General features: G+C 47.2%; 1 protein-coding gene across 3 annotated transcripts in view; it reads right to left on the reverse strand.

Annotated features, from left to right (window-relative positions):
- Positions 1-25,337, reverse strand: part of LOC126526380 (uncharacterized) — a 136,013-nt gene that overhangs the window by 83,207 nt on the left and 27,469 nt on the right. For 2 of the 3 annotated variants that reach the window (XM_072289652.1, XM_050174104.3), the window contains exons 9-11: positions 20,923-21,049; positions 17,043-17,100; positions 3,315-3,408 (exon numbers count right to left, since the gene is read on the reverse strand). In XM_072289652.1, coding sequence (XP_072145753.1) covers positions 3,315-3,408; positions 17,043-17,100; positions 20,923-21,049 — 279 coding nt within the window. Of the gene's footprint in view, positions 1-3,283; positions 3,409-17,042; positions 17,101-20,922; positions 21,050-25,337 lie in introns of all 3 variants that reach the window. The other variant, XM_050174295.3, reaches the window with a different exon arrangement.

Consider the following 25,337-nt stretch of genomic DNA (forward strand, 5'->3'; position numbering starts at 1 on the left):
CTCGTAGACACCTGTCACACATTTGTGTGGGAACTGTTATAGAAAGTTCTTCTGGCTATGTTCAAGTTCTGTCCAACTTCTGCCTGAGATGCGAGCTTGGCCCCAAGGATGATGACCCTGAATACAGTGAATGGGAAGCTCAACATAAGTGCCAAAAAAAAAAAAAAACACTTCGAGCAAGCCTGGCCAAATGGAGGTACAGGCTGCGAAAATTCCGTTTGGTTGGCCATTGGAGAAACGTGGACTCCGATACACAACTATGTTGTGTGACGGCGATAGCCCCGCTTTCAACAGCCCCCGGGAGGAGAAGGTATTGGCTACATGGCAATTTCAAAGGAGGATTGCGCAAATCATGTGCACAAATGGATGGGTGCTGCACCCCGACACCTCTTGCAGAAAAATAAGGGAGAAGGTAGGCCAAGCCTTGGTGGCAAAGGGAAGCTCACAGGTGAGCTTGTGGCAAAGCTCACAAATTATGATGGCTGGGCACTCAAGGGCACATTGACGAGATGGAGAATGCTGTCCTTGCCACTTATTACCATGTGACTTCCACCGATGCAAAGCCAAATCATTCACAGTGCCCAAAGGGTGAAGAATCATGGTGCGCATACAACAAGGCTGTGGCAAGGCAGCAAGCTCCACCTAAGCATCGCTACAACTTCCCTGAATATTTTACCGAAGCCCTCCTGCCAGTGTATACTCGCCTCTCCGACCAAAAGTTGTTGAACCGCTGTCAGAGAGGGAAAACTCAAAACGCAAATGACAGCCTCCATTCGGTAATCTGGTCACTTGTGCCTAAAAGCAAACATGCCTCGCTTTTCACAGTGGAAACTGATGTTGCTGAAGCAATCACCAGGTTTAATGCTGGGAAGGAACATGCCTGTGAGGCCATCTTGAAAGAGCTACACTTGAGCCGAGGCAGCACAGCAGTTCAAAGATGTGCTGAAAAAGACCAGCACCGGCTAGTGGCGCCTGACAAGAAGCAGGCCAGAGCAGAAAAGTTCATGCATGCCACAAAGAAGAGGCGCACGAAAGAGAGCGATGGTGATTATGTGCCTGGTGGCTTCTAGTGCAAGGTGGACTTGAATTTCTTGCTTCAATTGCTAAGAATAAATCTAGATCCTGTCCTGGAACTTCGTCTTGCATTTTCTCAAAAGCTGTTGCTGTTGCCCACAGTATCTTTTGATGTAATAGTCCAATTTCAATCATTCTTGTTGCATTCAAAAGCTTACGAGTTTCTACACACAATAAAACTACCGTATTTACACGATTGTAAGTCGACCCCTTTTTTTAAATTTGGAAGTCTGAAGTTGGGGGGTCGACTTACAATCGAAACCGAAACATGGCCCCGCCAAAAAAAAGAGATACCAACGGGAGCTACAACGTAGTTAGAATTTTATGTTTGCTCTATGGCCCTACCCGTATGTTTTCGCTATCCCGCGTGTTTGTTCGCTTTTCTGAAGGGTTTTTCAACATTTTTGAGAGTTTTACAGTGCATGCAACACTCATGGGGGGGTGTCGATAGTTGATGGAAGGGCCGCTGTTCCCATTTGCGGCGGCACCCTCAGAACGGCGGCGCTTGCGGGGAGTATCGGTAGTTCATGGAAGAGCAGACACCACTCGCTGGTTTCTCTTTCTCTGTTTGAAGGCATTGGTACTAGCATGGTACTGGTTTGACGCGTTCCACTTGACTGCCGGCTACGTGCTACTTCTATGCTTCCCCAGTCGTCATGAGTGCTCCAGGCCCACTAATCGTTCGGCACTTGTTCACAGCAGCGTTCAAGAGGGCTGCCATACTTTACGCCGAAGAAACAAATCACTGCACAGCGGGCCGCAATTTCGATGTTTCTAAACGGGTGGTGCGAGAGTGGCGACTGCAGCGAAGCGAAATTTTCACCTGTGACGACAAGTGAGAAATTTCCCACGTGCCAAAGTCTGGACGCTTTCCGGAGCTGTAGGCTAAGCTTGCGGCGTACGTCGCTGAAATCCGTGATCGGTCCCTGCCAGTGAAGTGCGACGTGGTCATGAAACAAGCCCGGACCTTCGCCTTAATTTTAAAGCTGCTCCGCTGTGAGTACGAGTGGCTGGCGGCAGAAGACTGCGAAATTACGCCAACCGGACCTGTCAAAAGAGCCTCCCTGACGGCTGCGTGTAGTTGGGTGCATTTGGCGTGGGCTGCTGTTCTGCAAGATGTCCTGGTGCGGTCGTTTGCCAAATTTGAAATTTCGCTGGACCACGACGCGCTGTGGGACCGCAGCAACAATGACGATGGCAGCACTAGTGAAGACGAGTAGCCCAGTGACCATGTCAGCTACTAATACATTTTCGTTATCGAATGCGCCCTCGGGTATGCTCCTATTTTTTTTTTTTTTTTGGTCACGCGATATGGGGGGGTCGACTTACATTCGAGTCGACTTACAATCGTGTAAATACGGTAATAAAATGTGCTATCCCTTATGCTGGAATTTTTTATGTGGCAATACAACAGATGAGAATTTTGAGCTTTATAACCACCCCATTAAATATGGCAATAACTTTTGTAACAATAGAGCTAAAATTACAGTAATGGTCTAATTGTGATCTCTGATTGTTCTAGAATGTGTACATATAAATTTTTCTCCGATATTCAGTGGTAAAATTGTTGTAAAGTTGAGCAAATTGATTTTCATAAAGTATTTATTACCTGAAAAACGATTTTAAATAAGAAAAGATAGACTGCATATATGCATCTAGCAGGCTAAAATATACCTTGCCTGAAAATTTCATTTGTATATTACAAAAATTAAAAAAAAAAATCAAACACCAGTGTCTCCCCTTAAAGAGTGTCCACTGTACATGGAATTCCAGCCTATACATTAGGACACCTAGAACGTCCTCTCCAAGTCTGAATTATCAATTGGCAACAGTATATGTACCTGTCACAAACGAGGTACGATAAGTCATGGGGATCTCATACATGGTGGCACCAAACCTGTTTTGCATTGACAGAATTTTCTCAGGTACTAAATCATTGTTCTCGACACAGGAAAGACTAAGAATCTTGGAGCACCTTATCGCATATATTCACCTAACATCCTTTTTAAGGAAATAAGGAGCCACGTTCGACAACCTCTACTGAGCGATACCACAACAAGACTAGTATCTCTTTCTTTGCTTCGTGGGCGATGCGAGGGAGAGTATCACCCGCGACCTATAACCTTGCATTCATGGGTGGCAGCTCGGGTGGCTGAAGCATGTGATCGAGTGGTATGCAGAGCCCGCTTTCCAAGTTGGCGGGGCATACCGAAAGGCACTTGCTGCAGTCCGATGCTCACATGTAGACAACGTAGGTGGTCTGGCCCTCGGCTGGGGCCGCGCCATTCGGGTTGAGCGTGAATCCTGGGGTGTCGGCCAACTCGCCAGCTAGTGCTGCACAGAACACACAACAGAAAGTTCGAAATCAACAGATATACAAGAGCAATCGTACGCTGGAGCACGCAGATGTGAGCAGCAATGCCAGTAGTGCCGTCTTGTGACAGTGCGTTCAACCAAGGCGTACGATGCAACTTTTATTGAAATGACTGGTCTTATACGCTTACTTTAAGGTAGGGAAGAATGGGTTGACAGTCTCATAATAACCTTCAAAACATGTACGAACCTTTTTTTTTTTTTTCTTTTTCAGAGGGAAGTAGTTAGCAGAACAAGATAAATCCACACCTTCCGCATTACATCTACAGTACAGCCAAACCAACTATAACAATATTCAAGTGCCACGAAAATTCAATTGTTATGACTGATAATTGTTATAACCGGGTTGCGTGAAAAGAATCAAAATGGGGGACGGCAGAACTGTTGTGAAAAAACTATAATGCGGCCTGGATCCACACGGACACTGGGCAATTGTGTTATCGTGGTTGTTGGTCTCCACTTAATTGAACTAGGTTTGTATAGATGTTGTACTTGTGGCTGTAAGCACTTGTTGAGTTGCATTTTGCATCCACCCTGTAACGGCCTTGTGGCTGACAGTATTCATGAATAAATAAATAAACTGTAACGAAGAAGAGTAGCCGCCTGCGCCACAGCACCATCGCCACCGTCATGACCTCGTGGTTGCTGTCTTTTGCCGAACGCTTGTGACAGCTACCCGTTCACGCCCGTTGCTAATAAATCTCTTAGCAAGTGGTGGAGGTGCTGGGTTTCGACCACCCTGGAACTTCGGAGTCGCACTCTACCCCCCATCATGCCCGACGACGCACGCACTCCTCCAGCTCCTCCAACGGCGCCGGCCACCTTGGTTTGTGCCGGTGCCTTGCGTCAGCGAGATCCCCCTATCTTCTCCGGCACAGATGACAAAGACGTTGAAGATTGGATCTCGTCTTATGAGCGAGTGAGTGCCCATAACCAGTGGGACGACGTTACCAAGTTGAGAAACGTCACATTTTATCTTACGGACGTTGCGAAACTATGGTTTCTAAACCATGAAGCCGACCTCACTTCGTGGTTGGTCTTCAAGACCAACTTTACCCAAGTTTTCGGTCGGCCTGCAGTAAGAAAGCTTCGTGCAGAACAAGGTTTGCGCACACGATCCCAAGAGGCTGGAGAAAACTTCACAAGCTACATTGAGGACATTGTCGACCTTTGCAAACGGGTGAATGCGTCGATGTCAGAGGAGGAGAAGATCAAACATATAATGAAGGGTATTCAGGACGACGCATTTCAAATGTTATTATCGAAGAGTCCTCACACTGTCGCTGAAGTGATAGAATTGTGCCAGAGTTACGACGAGTTGCGCAGGCAACGGCTTCACACCCGACATCCCACCCCACCCGCCGACTCTCTATCAAGCCTTGGAGTCGACGACAAGCATGCTGCTCTCTTCGTAAAAATCCAGGAATTCGTTCGCGCAGAGGTCGCCCGCCAGCTATCTTTGATATCTTCTGTCCAGGAACCACCCCCTGCTTTGCATCCTACGATCCGCGACTTCATTCAAGAACAAGTCTCTCAAGCCATTCCTCCAGCCGTTGAGCAGACACCAGTCACGGCTCCTCTCACTTACGCTGAAGCAGTTTCCCGATCTCGTCCACAAACGCCCCTGCCGCCCTCTATGCATCGACCACCGACATTTTTGCCGCCATCTATGCCGCTTCACGACCGCCGGCATTTTCCTCCTATGCCGCTGCCCGACCGACAGCATTTTCTGAATCCTCAACCGCGACTCGGACCTTACCCCCACCAGTGGCGCACCTTCGATGACCGCCCAATATGTTTTGCTTGCGGTGGTGCTGCTCACGTGGCGCGCCATTGTCGTCGTGGCATGCTTCCTCTTCAGAACATCCGGCGAGCGCCACCTTTCCCCGCTCCGTTTTCCTCTTCGCCTTCTAGCCTTCCTACCTCTTCCTTTTCCCCTGACCGCCCAACCGCCTCTACTCGCCGCTCACCATCTCCCCGTCGTCGCTCGCTTTCTCCGATGCGGCGTCGTCCCGTGTCCACCGAGCAGGAAAACTGATGGCCGCAGTTCCCGAGGCACGAACTGCGTCCACGTCGCAACACCCAAGTCCTCGTCCCTCTCCAGCCAACGTCATTGAAGTCTCTGTCGAAGGAATCACTGTCCTGGCACTTGTAGATACAAGAGCCGCCGTATCCGTAATTTCCGCCGAACTCTGCCGCACACTACGGAAGGTTTTGACGCCTCTCTCCGACTTCTCCCTTCGAACCGCGAACGCTCAAAATATAACGCCTCTTGCTGCCTGTACTGCTCGCGTCTTCATTCAAGGTCTACTGTATACCGTCGAATTCGTCGTGCTGCCCACTTGTTCCCATGACATCATATTAGGCTGGGACTTCCTTGCAAATAATAACGCCGTTATTGACTGTTGTCATGCCGAACTCGAACTTTCTGCACTTTCCGACGTCAAGCCTATCGAAAACGACCCTTCCAGTGTTAACCTGTTTGTTTCCGAAGACAATTCCGTCCCTCCACCAGGGTGTCTACCAAGTTGACATTTCCAAATTCCCTGAGTTTTCCAGGTTTTCCCTGAGTGCCATTGAAAATTTCCCTGAGTGATGCAGAACTATGTTTTATGTCAAGACGGGCTGAAACCATATCACCCGATGCTGTCACTCTCTAGTAAGCTATAGAAAAAAATTTAAAAAAACCGACTTAATCTAATTTGAATACTAAGGAGTAGTGTTCATGTTATTCAAAAAGAGATCTAATAGAAGGGGGGTTAGTAAAATGCCAGCAAATAAAATGTCTTCAAAAAACATTGCAAATGGAGCCGGACATTCTCAAATACGAATAAAAAGAGATGGATATAGAAGCAAATATTTTCGAATATGAGCTATTTCTATCAACTGATAGCAAGCTCAGTGGTATTAGGCCCGAACTCTGTCACAATTGAGATTCTCTCTCAACAGCTCGTAAGTCAACCTCAACTGTCCTGACATACTCTCAGCCCGCGCACGACTCTTGAGTATTGTGTTTCACTGCTTTAACGAGTTAATTTTGGTTTGGATGAGAGACACTTGCAGCTCGGCATTAGCCAAAACTTAATTTTTTGAGCGCTGGCTCCTTCAAAACGGCGGCAGCAAGCTTCCTTTCCTGTTTATTCCTCAATGTGTAGGTCATTTCTGTTCTTGTTTGCCTTCCGCCACTCGTTCACCCCAAAGACCATTTGAAGTATCTTGGTCCGTTGCACAGTCTACGGCCGATTTTTCGAACTCCCAGGGGCCGCGAAAACATCTGAAAAGTCGGCCAGTTGGAAAAAAAAATAAATGCGTGTCATTTAGTGCCTTTAGGGGCTCAAACCGCCACAGGCACGTTCGAAAACGCTCTGAAGGCCTGTCGGTACACATATTAGGCATCTCGGTGCTCGTACTGGGACAGGAAATACCGGGTGCACGCCCGTATAATTAAGGAATGCATACTGTGTTCCGTGGCAATAGCCCCTTCCCACGCTTGTTATGCTTCACTGCAATACTTTTGCGTATGCTTCACCAAGTAACATTTCTGTACAGAGGCGAAGCTAATTTTCAGGAACCGGCATTATGCAACGCACCGTGTTTTCCAAGTTTCTAAGCCAATCGCGAGGACCACAAAGGCGGAGTCCGTGCCATTGCTGACAGCAGCTAATTCTTTCAATAAAAAACTCGGCATCCAACGGCAAGAAGCTTCATAGCGAACATAGTAGTAGCTAGGCCTAACGTTGCCGCAGTGGCGGCAACGGCTGCCAGCGGATCTCCGTGCGAGAGTGCCGGTTCGAGGTGGCGAAGTAATCAAAATGGCAGCGGTGGTGCCTTTGATTATTGCCGTTTCGGACCTGCGGTCACGGCAAAACGTCCGGAAAATCGGACGGCGAAGAGTTCTTGCGTCGGAAATATCACACGTTCTGATACGTTGACTCTATGGGGTACGTGGCGGTGCCGCGAAGCCGTCCAAATTATCGGGAATCCGGAAAGTCGGTCGTTGACTGTACACTGGCAACTCCTCCAGCCGACGACAGAGCGTCAAAGACGATTCATTACGATTCCTGTCTGCTACTCGAGCCAGCATTACCGCGACTTTCGACCCTTTCAATAAAATTGCCGCTAATTTTCCCTGATAGAGGCCCGAATTCCCCGAGTTTTCCCTGACTTTTTCCAGACTACTCAAAATCCCTGAGAATTCCCGGTTTTCTCGGTTTTCCCGGTTGGTAGACACCCTGTCCACGCTCTTCCCTGCTTGTGCCTGTGTCGTGCGCCGCTATTTCTGATGCCACTGTTCTCTTTACGCCCTCTGAGCTGTTCATTCGCCGCCGATGTTCTCCGCTGCCCTTTGCTCTCCTTACTCTTCGCAATGGCGTCACGAAAATGGTCGTCGACAATCCCACAGCCTGCCCTTTAGCTTTATCTCATGGTGAATGCCTAGGCCTTGTCCAACCGGTCGACACCTTTTGCATCTTTGACACTCCTGCCGTTTCTACTTCTGCGGGCCTTGGCGCACTTACTTGTGACTCTGCGATTGATCAGTCGCTTCTCGACGCTTTCCACTGCTCCATCGACGATGGCACGTCATCTTCAGAACGAAGCCAGCTTATTGCTCTCCTGCAGAGGTTCAGTGCTTCTTTCGACAGCCATGCTTCCGGTTTGGGCCGCACATCGACCGTTTTTCACCAGATAGATACCGGCAGTCATGCACCTTTACGGCAGCGCCCTTACCGAGTTTCCGCCTCTGCGCGCCGTGTCATTGACCACCAGGTTGCTGACATGCTCAAGCGTGGCGTTGTGCAGCCTTCCAACAGTCCCTGGGCATCACCGGTCGTCCTCGTTAAGAAAAAGGATGGCTCTATTCGATTCTGCGTCGACTACCGACGTCTGAACAAGATAACGCGCAAGGACGTTTACCCGTTACCGCGCATCGACGACGCCCTCGACTGTTTGCAGGGAGCTGAGTTCTTTTCTTCGCTGGATTTACGTTCCGGATACTGGCAAGTCCCCTTGGCACCATCTGATCGACCTAAAACAGCATTTGTAACACCTGATGGATTGTACGAATTCATCGTAATGCCTTTCGGCCTGTGCAACGCTCCAGCCACTTTTGAGAGAATGATGGATAATATTTTACGCGGCCTCAAATGGAACACATGTTTATGCTACCTGGATGACGTAGTTCTCTTTTCCGCTGATTTCCGAACCCATCTCAGCCGTCTCGAGCAAGTTCTCAAATGCCTTACTGACGCGGGACTTCAACTTAACTTAAAAAAATGTCGTTTCAACGCCCGAAAGCTCACTATTCTTGGCCATGTTGTATCACGAGATGGCGTCCTTCCGGATCCAGCCAAGCTCCGCGCTGTCACCGACTTTCCGCAACCAAAGAAGTTAAAGGAGCTTCAAAGTTTCCTTGGTTTATGCTCATACTTCCGATGTTTCATTCGAAATTTCGCTTCCATAAGTGCACCCCAGACAGGCCTTCTAAGTGGCGACAAAGAACTTTCCGCTTGGTCACCCGCCTGTGATGACGCCTTCACGAAATTACGCCGCCTGCTAACCTCGCCACCTATCCTCCGCCACTTCGATCCTACAGCGCCCACAGAGGTCCACACCGATGCTAGCGGCGTCGGACTTGGCACCGTACTCGCACAATGAAAAGCGGGCTTTGATGAATATGTCGTTGCCTACGCAAGCCGAACTCTGACAAAGGCCGAGGCTAATTACTCTGTTAGAGAAAGAGTGTTTAGCCATTATTTGGGCCCTTGGAAAATTCCGTCCTTATTTGTATGGCCACGCTTTCGATGTCGTCACTCACCATCACGCCCTTTGTTGGCTGTCTACCCTTAAAGACCCATCTGGCCGACTTGCTCGCTGGGCCCTTAAGCTACAGGAGTACGACATCCGCGTCCTCTACCGTTCCGGCCGCAAACACACGGATGCTGACGCCCTTTCTCGCTCACCGGTCTTCGCTGACTGTGCTTGCCTATCCGCCCTTGAGCCCACAGTTCCATCTCATGCACTGCGCAACATGCCGTCGGAGCAGCGCAAGGATCCCTGGATCAGTGCTCTCATCAGCATCCTTTCTGATCCATCCACCTCTTCACCATCTCGCGCTCTTCGCCGCCAGGCTACCCACTTCTGCATTCGCGACGGCCTTCTTTATCGTCGTAATTACCTCTCTGACGGTCGCAAGTGGCTTCTCGTGATACCCCGCCATCTCCGTGATCTTATCTGCGACGCTTTCCATGCAGACCCTCAGTGCGCACATGCCGGCCTCTTCAAGACCTATGCTCGACTAGGCATCCGATTTTATTGGCGCGGCATGTATAACTATGTCAGAAAGTTCATTCGCTCCTGTGCTCAGTGCCAACGCCGAAAATTACCTCCCGGACAAGTCTACCCGTCACAACCCCTTCCCTGCCCTCGTCGGCCTTTTGATCGTGTTGGTATCGACATCTATGGACCGCTACCCTCCACTCCAGCAGGCAACCGCTGGATTATTGTTGCAGTGGATCACTTGACCCGCTATGCTGAAACAGCTGCTCTGCCGACTGCCACCGCCCGCGACGTTGCATCGTTTCTGTTACGACATTTCGTTCTTCGCCACGGTGCCCCTCGCGAACTTCTGAGCGATAGAGGCTGCGCCTTTCTTTCCGATGCTTTGAAGGCACTACTCGACGAATGCCGAATCGTTCACCGCACCAGTACAGCGTACCATCCGCAAACTAACGGCATGACCGAGCGCTTCAACCGTACTCTTGGCGATATGCTCTCCATATACGTCGCCTCTGATTATTCAAACTGGGACCAAGTTCTCCCTTTCGTGACGTATGCGTACAATACTGCGACCCAAGCAACTACTGGTTTTTCCCCTTACTTTCTCCTATACGGATGAGAACCTTCTACTACTCTCGATACCATTCTGTCATATACACCTGACGCGTCCGAAAGTACTCCGCTATCTGAAGCTGCTCGTCATGCCGAGGAATGCCGCCAGCTTGCCCGCTCTTTTTCCACCGAGGACCAGTGGCAGCAGCAATCCCGTCAACCTGCCGGCCGTTCTGCACCAACTTTTTTGCCTGGCTCTCTCGTATGGCTTCGGGTACCCGCTACTACACCCGGCCTCTCCTCAAAACTTGTCGCAAAGTACCTAGGACTCTACCGCGTTCTCGAGCAAACGTCCTCCGTCAATTACATCGTAGAGCCGCTCACGCCATCGACGGACCTACGGCATCGCGGCCACGAACTTGTCCACGTCTCTCGCATTAAGCCGTACTACGACCCAATAGTAGTCTCTTTGCCTTAAGCCGCCAGGATGGCGCCTTTTTCTGTGGAGGGCGATTGTAACGAAGAAGAGTAGCCGCCTGCGCCACAGCACCATCGCCACCGGCATGAGCTCGTGGTTGCTGTCTTTCGCCGAACGCTTGTGACAGCTACCTGTTCGCGCCCGTTGCTAATAAATCTCTTAGCAAAATAAATAAATAAATAAATAAATAATGGCAGGAATGGGCAGTGGCCCTCTCCACCACCTTGCTTCATCCGGCTACTGATTGTGTTGACTCGTTCAACTGTTTAACTCTGTTTCCTGTGCGCTCCGATCACGTGTAATAAGCCATGGCTGTCTGCGTTCAAGTACGGCATCAAGTGCGTTCAGTAAAGCAAGTTCAGCAAGTTCAAGTGCGTTCAGTAAAGCGGGGTCACGGATAGCACGCGACATGCGAGCTCCGCCAAGGCATCGCGTTGGTGGCCCTAAAAAGGGCCTTTTAAAAAATGCAAGACGGTTGCCACGGCAGCCACTTGCCGACATCCTTCTCCAAGGGGTCCAGATGCTCTACGTAATACAGTGAAAGGTCCCTCATGAAAACAAAGCCCCAGGGGGATTGAACCATTTGCAGGGCTTTCTATGAGGACCACGTTGAGGCAATCTGCCTTACCACGTCATCGCTGCCGTTGTCGCCGTCACTGTCGCCGTTGCTATCTGATGTAAGCATGTTCGCGACGATACTCTCATCGGTTAGAAGCACTTCATTTCCAAATCTATAGCAGTGTGATTTCTTTTCACCGGCAATGTCGTTCATTGCCGATGATCAGCGGAGAGTCAAATGAGGCTCAGAAACCACGTAGCCAGGAATGACTTCGACGCAAACAACAAAGAGGAGCATAAGCCGCTTAGTCCGTTCGCAGAATTGTGCAGCATGAGAGGCTAGCGAGCAATCTGGAAGCAGCACTCAGTGCCGTCAGCGAAGATGTTGCAGTCCATTGTTTCGGAAGGTGGCGCGGCATAGATCTACAGGCACAGCCCATTCGCGTTTGGAGGGTTGGAAGGATGACAGGAGAGAGGTGCTCGAGGCTGGCAATGCGGAGAAGGCTGGAGAACAGCTCGCGAAGGCATGCAGCAGTTCGAATTTCTCTTTTTCTTTTTCTATTTCCTTTTCAAGGATTTTGCATTCCATTACCTTTCTGCACGGACACCCAGTAGCGAGACTTCATTGTTATAGCCGATAATGCGGCATGGAGGCATTCTAGTAAGTGGGTTATTTCACCATAGAAAAAATACAGAAGTTCACAGTGCAGCGGCTTCTCATTGTTATAACTGATATAGGCGCTGACCAATAAATCGGACAACGATAATCCAAACATGCTCGGTAATTTGGACAGCTTTGTGGCACTGTCAATGGCCCTAGACCTAATATGTAAAGACGACTGATATTTCGGACAACCGCCAGCTCTACATTTGATTATACGGACTCCATGGCTGTAGCGTACGCAGACTCTGCCGCCATTATCTCCTCTGGCAACCTTGACAAGACATCAAGTATGGCCTCAGAGACCTGAGACATCAAATATGGCCTCGGAGATTACATGTTAGACGGTAATCTTTGAGGCCTTGCCTTGGTCGCAGCACTACACCACAGATTTAACTGCAAATGCCAATCTTCGAGGCTTTGCCGGAATTATACGTCGCATCAACGTTGTCATCATCACATCCTATTCAGGCAACTCGACGCATGGCCTGCTCTCGTCATTTTGTTTGTTTAGTTTGCGTTCCACACAACACTCTGCTGGCTCCAAGAAGTCTTTCTTGTGAACTTATCGACAGGCTGCGTTAAATGGCACCAAGAGTGCCCTGCAGCGCGAATGGCTCCACAACCGAAGAGCCTAAACCAGCTGCCTACCACAATGCGCTCAAATGGGAGATCATTGATGACCTGCTAGGCAGCGGTGTGCAGATTTCTGCCGCCGTTACATGTGAAGACTCTGCAGACGTCGACAGCGCAATGTCGTCGTGTGCCGAACTGAGTGATGATGAAATAATTTAACTAGTTCTCCCATCGTCAAACAATGACTAACTCAGATGATGATGATGTGCCGTGTTCTCCAAAGCCTCCCCATGCAGATCTGACTCGAGCCTTTACAGTCCTTGCATCGGCGTACAGCACAAAACTGGCAGAAATACAGGCGTACTTCGTTGCACATATGCAGAAGTGCACGCAGCAACGAATCGGCCACTTATTCCTTGCACAGGGGCCTTAAAAAGGAAATAAAATGATGTTTTTTTGGGGGATAAGTTTGTTTTTTCTGACATTCGATAGTTCAGACTTAAAGGGCCCCTGAAACTGTTCGGACAAATTTTGTAGACGTGTAGGGTACAGCTAAAGTTAATCATTTGCACCACAATTTATGTGAAGGGTGAAAAATTTACACCAGCAGCAAAGAAGAATACATTTTGTTACTGCTACGGTGTGTGGCTCAGCTCTGTGCCACCAGGTGGCTGCACTGTGCAGACCATTCACATTTGTGCTTCTGCTCACCCCGTGAAACGGCACGGTCAAACAGCCAGGCCCTGTCCCCTTGCTCTTACCCAAACACCGGACTCACGAAACGCTATTGCGGTAGTAATCCTCCAGTGTAAAGTGACGGCCGCAAATGCGCAAATCCTGTCACCAATCGGATAGCAGCAGTCCGATGCACTGCAGCCATACCGCTGACATATTGCCAGTCGCTACGTTTGCAGCCCACAATGCAAAAAAGTCGAATCATTGTGCTTGCGGAAAGACTGAGACCGACTCTGACCACGGAGCTCTCGTCAAAATGGAGCACGTTGTAACACAAGCGGAGGGCGCTTGCTGTGTGCCGGAAGTGCTTAAGTCAAGTGATATGCCTGCTGCGGGACATAGAGTTTATTTGTTCACAAAACAGAAGTGCTGACCGGACACCGATAAAATTTGACGTGCTGATGAGCAGGGCAGTCAAGGAAAGAGAGGCACACAGAGTGCTTGTCGCAACAGGTGTGCGCTTCAACGTGATGCTCGCAATAACAGCAGACGGTCGGAAGCAGCTGCGAGGAAGAGCTGGGGTGCAATTGCAGATCGCTGTGCGGAGTGCACATTCAGTTTTGCCGTGCGCGATTGGCCTAGTCAACTTACGGTTTACAAATGGTATTCTACATTACTGCAGAGATAAGTTATATTATGCATGTTCCAAACCATTACCATCTTACTTTTCAATTTGTGCTGTTTCAAAAATGTCTCCATGAAATTCAGCCCCACATAATGAACGCACCCCTGAACTTTGCTTCGGTATATCAGGAAAAAAAGTGCTTTCATTATGCAGGTATATACGGTACAGGATACAAAGAACATATCAATTATATGTCATATCATAAGAAGCCAACAAACACTGACACCAAGGACAACATAGGGGAAATTACTTGTGCGTAATAAATGAAATAAAGAAACGATAAATTCATGGAAATTAAAGTGGATGAAAAAACAACTTGCCGCAGGTGGGAACCGAACCCACAACCTTCGCATCAATTATATGGTCACTCAAGGCTCATTTATGAAGTTCCTTATACGCAACGTTCCTTATAAAGTAAGTGCGATAACACCTAACTGTGCAATGTATGTCGTAGCTGCTAGTGAAATCATGCAATGTTGAGCAGAGGATGGTGGCTTGATCTCGCACATGCAAGGGAAGAAGGCTTAACCACGCCATCTTCCATTGCGCGAGAGGCACTGAGGGAGGGGCTCAAGTCCGACGGCGGCTGCATATGGCACAGCTGAGCGTGGAGATGCAGGCGTTATCTTGAAAGCGATCTGCGATGAGTATAGAGAGTCCAGGTATGCTGAGGGCTCGTAGCTTCGTGTGTGCTGTGTTCTCGCCATTTAGTTTGCGTTGAAGCGAGAGGTAGCACAAAGGTCAATTCACTCGCTGCTACTGCCGCTCTTTCTCATGCCAGCATTCTGACAGCGAGTGGCCGCGCTTATCGAACGAGATTCCTTCATGTTTGTTTGTGCACGTGACACCATGCTTGTTAATTTAGTTAGCAGACAAAAGTTTATACAGCTGATAAAACAATTATCCTTACTTTGTATAGCTGTTTACTAATTTGCTATCAATGCTTCGCCTTTTGGGCAAAACTGACTTTATCTTCATGTCTAATGTGACTTCATTAGGAACAGGTTTGACAGTACTGGAATATGTTACCTCGATCGGCACTTCTTTCTGATGAATATAATACTGCACAAAATTAATCCGGTGACGCGACATTTTCTTATCACATTATTGTCATTTCCAAGGTGTCCCAGGTAACAGAAACCTGTTGTTGCTCCCTTACAAGCTCCTTAGTTGTCTGGATGTTCAGTTCAGTGTTCAGTCAACAATGTACACACGTGAGCAAAAGTATACGGACAAGGCATTGTGCGACAAAACTCATTTTCTGCTCTGTCAGTTAATGTAACTTGAAATTAAAGAATGCAGTCCAAACTTGGCATTACAAGTTTTCTAGTGGATTCATCAGTTTTCGTTTATGCATGTTAATTACGGAAAGATTCTGTTCTTTAGGCGAACCTGTGGTCCGTATACTTTTGCTCACGGGTGTACAGTGTGGTCCACTGTTAAAAGGAACACCTATATGCACACCTTTGATTTCGTTGCGCCCTAGTTGCAAGTGGCTGTGGAAATTGCAATGCCGGTGCCCTGCACGGATGTGTCGAAAGGAGTAGAAGCTACCAACCACATAATATCTACTGCAAACCTAGGCAATCCGGGCTTCCTAGGCACCCTAGGGAAATCCGGACAACCGGGCATCCGGGCAACCTAGGGAAATCTGGGCATTCTCTGCCCTCGAGTGTTCCTTTTACCAGTTGGACCACTCCACAAATAAGCCTCACATTTTTTTTTTATAAATGAACTTCACACCAACTTTATATTTCACTCTGCTTAGAAATGAGAAAATACAGTAGAACCTCGATGATACAATCCCGTTTCGTGCCATTTCTGGCCTCTAGATCCCTTGAACAAGAAAAGGTGCGAGGCATGCGTCAGGGAGGAGGCACACAGCTTTCCCATAGTGCTCTGCCAGTGTCGCGCGAAAATGCTGGCACACGCTCAGTTCCCTCTTCCAGTACCAACAAATTTCACGTGTCGTCGAATTCAAACCTAGCACCCCTACTGCGATAAGCACCTATCTACACCTATCTGTTTCCCAGCGCACATGGCAAAGTGCTGTTAGAAGTGCACCTGAAATAATTAATAGGTTACAACCCAAACGTGCTGCCGTTTCCTGCTGCAGGCAGCGCAAAGTGAGCAGCACGTGTTGCTCTGGTGGAATCTTATCCCAGCGTTGCCCATGAGCTCAATATTGCTTTGGTTTCCCATCGCTGTCTTTAAACACTATTCAATAGGAAAATGACAGTGCGTGTATCAGGCCACTTGAGCCCCAGCAGCTCGACGTGCATCCGCGTCTCGTGCTGCAACATTCCCGCCTGGTGGGCACCTCAATACTTCCCGCCAGAATGACCCTTTTAAAGAAGCTGCTGACCCAGGCCGAATTAAAAAAAGTTGACAGTAACTTTAGCAAGCGCTACAGAGGACAATATCATTCAAATGCGTTGTTACTTCCTATTACTTGTTTTCTCCCACCAAAGCTCGTGGGTTCGCCCATCAATGATGGCTCCATCAATTTTGGTGCCATTGAATTTTGGTGCCACATCGCCGGACGGTCAACTTTTCAATAACGCCGGACAACGAATATTTCAACGCATGAAGCAATTAAGCCTTGCGCTTTAAAACCACAAACGTAAGCTTACTGAATCCAGAAAAATGACAAGCGTGTCAGGCCATTTGGGCCTTACAAGTTCAGCGCGGATTGGCGTCTTGTACTGGAATGATTCGTGCAACACTTCACATTACGGAGATGTCAACTACAGCTAAGTCTGCCAAATTTTTTGGTGGCTTTGGATAGTGAACTTTCTCGCGTTTTTTTTAAAAATGTACGAACGAGGTTCACTGTATTCTAGACTCGTTTCGATATTGAGAGGTTGTTATTCTAAAATATTTCTATTTGACTCGATTAGAAAATTCCACTACTTGAACACCTCTAGTAAAGTTGTGTTATCCTGGTCAGAGGCTTAACAGCTATGCCGAATGACAGAATATGGCAGAGGTATCGGAAATTCTTACAAGGGGAGCAATTTGCCGTCTTAGTCAGACAGTTCCAACTACATTAGACAGGCCAGTGCATGGGCTGTTACTGACAGCTCCAATCAAACAAGCTTAACCGAAAGGCATCAACTGGCCCATGTACTCACTGGTCAGGGTAGCAGGCGGGTCCACGGGTGCTGCTTCAGCTTCAGCTGTTGTTGCCACCTGTGGGCAGAACAATCAGGAACAATCATTTGCTTGTTTATTGTGCATGACAGCTGTTTAGCTGTTATACCCCAGTCACACGGCAAATCTAATGTCATTTACAATGAATGACATTCGCTGATGATGCGATTTGTTTGGTGTCACACAGTAAAACGTAAGGACATTTTCGAAAATGACATTTACAAATGAATGAGTTCGCCAAACTCATTCGCATTCGTTTGGAACTGAATGTGTATCCTCGACACCACGAGTTTACCAGTGTTTCGCAAACAGTACATGCTTCTTTCTTGTTTTAACAAAAAATCACTATTATTCTATCCATTTTATTGCCTAATTATTGATTTAACTACATTGAAGTCCATCACGTGCATAAATACAGAAAACTACTCTCAGTCCAGTGACCAGACAGCCGTCTTTAGGTTTCGCTGCAGCAGTCGTGTTGGTTCGCACCGGAGCATCGGCCGGCCGCTTCAACTGACTTGGCGTAAAAGTGTGCGCATGTTTTCCTGTGGCACGCGCCAAGAATTAGGATATTAGAAGCCCGCATGCACATCAGAACGGCAATGACATGCAACCTCGTTCTCGTGCCACTTTAGCGGACGCGCCTATCGTTCTCTTCGCCCTATTGCTTGCCTTAGCTTTGGATTGGATTGGCTTGGCTCGACTCGACTTCGTTGGCAATGTCGACAAGTTAGTGATCGAACGCTACGGTTTGAAAGCAACAATCACATATTCTAGTGGAATTTAGCATATTGGAAAATAATTATTGGACGAAAGTGGGTTTGAGACGTGTCTTTTTTTTTTTTACTATCGTCATTGTCATCATTTTCAAATTACATTAGTTTCCGCCGTGTGACAGCGCGCTGTGATAATGACATTAATCGCAACAAATGTCATTTGTTGGAAATGACATTAGATTTGCCGTGTGACAGGGGTATTACATTAGACGTGCCTAAGGTATGCAGAATGCAGATGGACGAACGTTGCTGACGTTGCGATAAAATGTTACACTGGTATCTTTACAAGGATGACAATGTTCCCAGATTACACCAAAGGGAAAACATAGGTACAAGCAAAACGTGGATAGTTAAAAAAAATGAAACAAAAATTGTCGGACACCATCGGAGGATGATTCTCAAAGTCAACCAATAGCTTCCCGGCAGACACGCTGAGATGTGCTGCTGGGATGCTTATTGGCTAGCTCTACCAGTTAATGCTACGAGGAGAGTGGGTACGGTGATATATTGAAATGCCGAAGTGCACCTCGCAAGTGGTTTCAAGCCTCAACATGCAATGAGACAAGTGTCATACTGATGTTTTCATCTTCCCTGCAGTGATGGTTAAATACCAGGGGTATGCAAATACTAAAATATTTCATTTCGAATTGAAAGGAGAAAGTGAATAATTCGATTCATGAATCGAATACTTAATATTGAATTTCTCAAATATTTGATTTTTTCTAATGTCAGTACCTTAGGTTAATGACCTGGCTATGGCCAGTGCCTCGATGCATGCTGTGAGAACGCTGCGCGCAATCTTTGTTGGTACAAGGTTTGAACAGGTCGGCCGGACCAATAGAAATGATTATTGCTACACAAACAGCACGAAGAACAAAAGCAGTGCATGTGTAAAGATTAAGCTAATTACCTACTGGAAGGCACGCTGATCGCATCGAATACGCGAATTCAGTGTTAACACACACGTAGATTCGTGCAGACCGGAGCTTTCTACCCACATGCGAGCACACAGACTAACTTGGCACGATGTAGTTGCCGGCTGGTCAACGGCAGACCCCAATGTGCTTCAATGGCTGCCAATCTAGCTAGTACGCGTGACCTCGCGATCGATCACTAATGAGCCACCCGTAAGAACATATTACTGACAAGCTTTCTGCAACAGTTTGCGGGCCATTATCACACCGGCCAGTGTCAAATTTTCGTCACGATCGCACCATTGGCCACACTGTTTAGCTTGTCAGGCCTAACTGAAGCTGCGTCATCGGGTGTTGGCGACTAAAGTTACGATTACCGAATTAAGGCAGATAGATTCACAGCAGTCACACATCTCTCAGAATGCCAACAAACCACAATGCCAGTTAAAGTGAGTGCATGGGGTAACCGTTTCATGTTCACGGCTGGCATTTTTGCGAAACACCGTGTGGTGGCCTCTCGTTCTGAACGATGTTTGTAAGCGCCCAACAGCCTCTTTCTGTAGCTTCGAGCAGCCCGTCACAAGAATAGCACTGGAATTACAGAATATACTCGCATAATGATCGCACTTTTTTGTCAGAAAAATTGACGCAATATCAGGGGCGCGATCATTACGCGGGTTAAATTTCCCACGAAAAGAAAAAAATTTTTTTTTCGTCCCGCGTTTGCTACGAGACACCAAAACAAAAATGGCAGCCGGTGGAGCAAGCCGAACGCAATTTTTTTTCTTCTCGCGAGTATATTACGTGCATCGAAACAGTTTCTTCCGCATCATTAATGAATAATATCGTTAATATCGGCAAGTTTGCGGCAATAACGTAGCCATGTCTGCTTTGAGGGGACAGAAACAGATGGGCGCGCTTAGCTGCCAGTGACATAGAAACACATGGCCGGCATGCTGCGGAAACTGCGGCATCTGTCTTCACTACTATCCTAATACGGCACGTTTCCGCTAAGGGTGGCCGAATATCTTAGCTGTGTTGCAAGCGTCGGCGCATGAATAGGGTACACTTTTAACATATCAGTGTAAAAGCGGCTACTATCGTTGCCGCTCGCGATTTGTTGCGTGCCCACGAGTGCAGATGAGAAGAATCGAAAGGCACCTTTTTTGTTGTTGATTACAACTATTATAAAGCCTACACATAAAAAGGCAAGTTTCGTTGTACCTCTTGTTGTCATGGAAGTGCGGAAAGTGATGAAAGTAATGAAATGGGGCATCTACTTAAGAACGTTTGGTGCATGCAGACCGCTTGGTTTGTCTTGAAGAGTCGTTCGCGTAGCATTCGACAGATGGTAAGCGCAATCAATATTAGCTAGACTTGGCACACGACATATCGCCGCGGCAAGTTTGGGGTGCGATCATTACACGGGAAACCAGAAAAAAATCAAATTTTGATGACAAAATATAGGGGTGCGATCATTACACGAGTGCGATCATTATGCGAGTAAATATGGTAAAACTTCGTCTTCGTGTGTGTTTGAGGGAGAACTAAGACAGTGTTCTTTTCTCGTCAGCGAGTCTATAGCCGCTCATCTGCCATTGTCGATTAATTAGCACATCAGTTAGTGCGCACCTGATCCACGTTCCCCGCCAACTACGCATTAACAAGGTTTTACTGTACGAAGATTCTTGTTAAGTAACGTGATTAGCTTTATGAGCATGTGCAGCAGTGTGTTTTCCACACAGTTCGGAAGCATAAACGTTTGTGTTAATTTTCTGGTATAGGATATTCGGATTTCTTTTTGTTGATTCGATTCGAAATCTTTTATTCGGTATTTGCACGCCCTTCTTACATATCATAATCTAATAAGCCACATACCGTGGCTGTGGCCAACGTCTCGTGAAACCCGAGCCGCTGGTGCTTTCTTTCACTGGTGCTCGCACAGAGCGTGTCATGTTCGACAAAAAAACAACGCTTGTTGCGGCGAACGCGGGAAAACCACGCAGTTCAGGCACAAATATCTGCCACACGACACTAACGGCGCAATTCCGGCTAGAATGTCTGCATAGTTGCTATGGCATTAGTCAATATGCAAGGGCATATGCACACACGTTCGAGGGACCATTGCCAGACAGAAAGTGGATGAAAAGCCAAACTGACGACTGACTGACCTGCACTGCTTCAGCAAGTGTTGTGGCCGCCGCAGCGCTCTGCTGCGGCGGTGGAGGCAGCGTCGGGTCCATCCCGAGCCTCTTCATCTGCACGGCTATGTCGAAGAGGTAGTCGTAGCATTCGCACCTGCAACACCACCGTTCGAATGCCGGTCACGACACAAGCGACAGTGTTACTTGTTGGGATGGCCCCATTACGGGCGAACCTGGATTTAATCGAACCGGATTTTTCTGAATGCAGTTTCTTTAAATTCATCTCAGGATAATTTGGTCCAGATCAAAGGTTGCGGCCGACACCCATACATTTCCACAGGCCTTGAGTTTTTGTTATTTCAATCTTAAGATTGACCTTCACCCGATATTTCAAACTTGTCTAGTCAGCAAGCACACAATTGATCGCAATGATGACACCAATCACGATCCCTTTAGTGGCAGCATCTGCCTTGGTGCGTTTAGGAGAAAATGAATACTTCAAACAAATGCCATGTTCTGCCGAAAATGGCTATTTTTGGACTATTACAGGAAGAATTTCAAGTAAAAATGGTAGCTCACAATCAATGATTACAGTAGTTACCTAACTCTATCGCACGGAGAATATGCAACGCTAATGAGAAAACTGCCATGCAAGTGTTTGCCAAGAAGAGGGGGCTGGCTGAAAAGCTGGCTCACAGCAGTAAGTTTGATGCCGCTGTCGTTGCTGCTAGGCCGCTGCGGCATCAGACGAAAATAACAGAGTTTAGTCACGTGAAGTGAATAAATACTGCATGTTTTTGTCCTTTCATCGCACTCTCTCCGAGTTCCATTCTTGACAGGTAAGTGGGTGATCTCATGCTATTTCAGTTAAGCAGTACAACCATTTACTACATACTTTTTCTAAGCTCCGGCCAACTACGGTTTAACGAGGTTTCACCATACTGCCAAAATCGGTGGCATGCCACACCTTTCTTGCAAAAAAACTCTGTTGCATGTCAGATTTCTACTTCGTTTAGGAGCTTTGATGTCATTTCTATGTTAGTTTTTTGCTTTGGACACACAGAAAATAGGCGCACGTTTGATTTAGGCATGTGTTAGAATAAGGTGAATACTGGCGAAAGAATCGGCAGTACCTTCGGGAGTATTTTTTTTTGCGTCTCATGTTTAATTGCACCCACCGAATAATTAGACCAATTTGGTCGGTCCCTTCAAGATCTGTTTAATTAAAGAGTGTCTACTGTAACTTATTTTAAAAAGTCCTTCCGATTCCTCAACAGATAGTTGTAAAGACTAATGCATTGAAAACTTTGAAGCACCATAGAGAACCTAATGTCCATTGCAATTTAATGAAGCATTAAAGGCAAAAACTTGCAAAATAAATATATCACAAAAATCTTTTTCTTTTCAAAATGCATTGAAACATATTTACATCTTGCTACACCAGACCTGCCTACAATAAGGTCTGAAAAATACTACAGCCAAAGCCCAAATATCCTAAATTTTGGTTAAAAGTACTAAATGTGCTTTAGAACTCAAATGTGAACCATTTATTAAAATATTTCACCACATTTGTTCTGTAAGAATGCTATAAACAGGTACACTTCTCTATGTTCACAGCTAAAATGATCTGTATTAAAGATGAAATACAGTGACACCTCGTTACTAAAACACCATATTAACAAAGTTTTCAAAAATCCCCTGCTGACTTCTTATAGTTTCAATGTATCAAGCGGTAAAAAATAACAGTTACATTATTGGGCCATTTTTAGTGTTCTTGATCACGAATGTTGGCACCAGCAAACCGTATTTAATGGGATCCTATCGACGAGATTCTGTCGTACATGATACTTAGAGAAACCTCTGTGATGCAATTTTACAGGCTGAAAAAGATGTCACGAAGGTTGCTTAAAGAAGCATGTACAGTTGACATCTGTTAGTTAAACCCTGACTGGACTGACGAAATTTGTCGAATTATCTGGTGGCTGAAATTAAACAAGATGCAGAAAAAATTACAAAACTCATCGCTGTTTCATTTGGCAGTATTTGCCCTCGAATAAAATGCGCACCAACTATATATGTCTCTAAAGTAGTAAACCAATGTAGAAATGACACTAATGTTACTAAACAAAGGAATCTACTACACAGTATATTTGTTTAGCAAGAAAAACTTGCACAATGTCGGCCAGTTACTTACAGTCAGCTTCGCCACATGTTCTTTCTTCAAAGTCAGCTTTGCCAAAATACAGTGAAACCTCGTTAAACCGTAGTCGGCCGGAGCTCGGAAAATGTATGTACTAAACGGTAGTACTGTTTAACCGAATAGCATGAGATCGCCCACTTACCTGTCGAAAACGGAACTCAGAGAGCGTGTGATGAAAGGGAAAAAAACATGCAGTATTTATTCACTTCGCGCGACGAAAGTGTTATTTTCGTTTGATGCTGTGGCGGCCTAGCACGACTACAGCGGCCTCAAACTTACTGAAGCTGTGTGCCAGCTTTTCAGCCAGCCCCCTCTTCTCGGCAAACACTCACATGGCAGATTTCTCGTTGACATTACGTATTCTCCGTGCACACGCGCGGTAGTGCTGCAGAAGTCCCAGGAAGCCTTTTTCATTGCCGAGTGCTGCTCTCGTCGCGATGATTGCATTCATGAGGCTGACGTAACGCGCAGCTTCTGCCATTGTCGGGCTTGAATCGCCTGTGCTGTCGCTTTCCGTGTCGTCCTCATCACTGTCGCTAGTCGAACCTTGCAGCCGACATCTCTTCGCGGTCGCAGCAGCGCTGCCGAGCAACTTCGCATTCCAAATGCCACACACCGTAGTCAACAGCAGATCCCTGTCGCATGCCAGCGCTGACTTCTTTGTGTAACATTCGACAGCACGGACAATGGCAAATTTTTCTTCTATGCTGAGTACCCGGTGTCTTTTTTTATCCGAGCTACGGCATGACGCGAGTCCTCGCTTGCACGACGCCACAACGCTCTTTGGCACAGCACCGTAATGATGTTGATGTTGATTCGGCTTCACGCGCAAGCACACAGGGCGCTTGGAGGCCGTTGTTCCAATCTCTGAAGCTTGTTATTCTGCCGGGCCGCCCGATGGAGACAACGTACCATCGTGTTTACGTGACGAAAAGGGGAAACGCTACGTTTTAACCGATGCGTATGCAATAAGCTGGTACGGTTCATGCGGATACAAAACACATTATGTTCAATGGCCGGTGAGTTGGGGATTTGACTTCACTACTTTTAAAACGAAACTACTGCTTAAGCGAGTACGGTTTAACAAGGTTTTACTGTACATTCGTGTTATGCGGCAAAGAATACGAACGTTGCGAAGGTGGTTTGGTTTTGTGTCTGACTGCACCATGTGGGGAATTTCTGGTCTGATTTTCATCAAAAAGAAAAAGAAAACGGCGTGCATAGAATCGGGTTAATACCATAATGGCATATTGTGCACGGATGCCCGCCGGTACCCTCAGCCGGGATCGAAATAGCTTAAAAATCAAACTAACCAGAGTAGAATTGACGGAAGTCTATGATATACCTAACTGTGTTGATCATGTGATGTACTGGGCTCCTTGGAGCTGTGCAAATATCACACTGGGCCGTCTGCTAGAAGCATATACAGTTAAACCTGGATATAACGAAGCTGACAAAAGCTCGCAATTTTTCGTTACATGCAGGTTTTCGTTACATGCAGGTTTCGCGTGAAGGCTCGTACGAATGATGCAGAAACGAAACCAAATAGCTCAATATATCCGTGAAGGTGAACTCACCCTTCAATCATTTATTTTACACTAAAAAACTGCGTAATTTCCGCTTGCTTCTTCGGCACGAGTGTAGGCACAACACGCCGCTCCAAAGAGGCTAAATCGTGTAGAGCTCCTTCATCGTCGAGCGAGCCGACGAAACGGCGCATAACGTCCATTGCGTTCATCACCTCCTTTGCAGTAGGCACGTCACACGGATCTGCCTCACAAGCACCATCATCACCGCCATCCGGATTTTGCACGCTTTCAGCTACTGCTGCATCAGACATTTCTTCTGTAGTCACGGCGGCGTTGTCGGCAAACAAAAAGTCAGTCAGTTCAACGTCGTCGGGTACACCACCGTTAGTACATAGCTCGTTCCACGCTTCGGCCACATTGGACGGAGTAGAAAGGTCTTCCTCCTCCTCGTCGGCACCAGCCCGTGCGTTTTTGGCTATTCTGGCCTTTAAAAAGCAATTCGCGATAACTTCTGCCCTGACCTCTTGCCAGGAGGCAGCAAGCATCTCAACTGCTTGATAAATGTCGATCTTCATCTCCCGTTCCAGACGGATGTCCAGAAGTATTTTCAGGATTAGTCGGCGCCGGTAACGGCATTTAAAACTGTTAATGACCCCTTTGTCCAGGGGTTGTATTAGGGACGTGCAGTTGGCCGGGAAGTAATGCAGTTCGAT

Source organism: Dermacentor andersoni, chromosome 8 (assembly GCF_023375885.2).
Source record: "Dermacentor andersoni chromosome 8, qqDerAnde1_hic_scaffold, whole genome shotgun sequence".
Lineage (NCBI taxonomy): Eukaryota > Metazoa > Arthropoda > Arachnida > Ixodida > Ixodidae > Dermacentor > Dermacentor andersoni.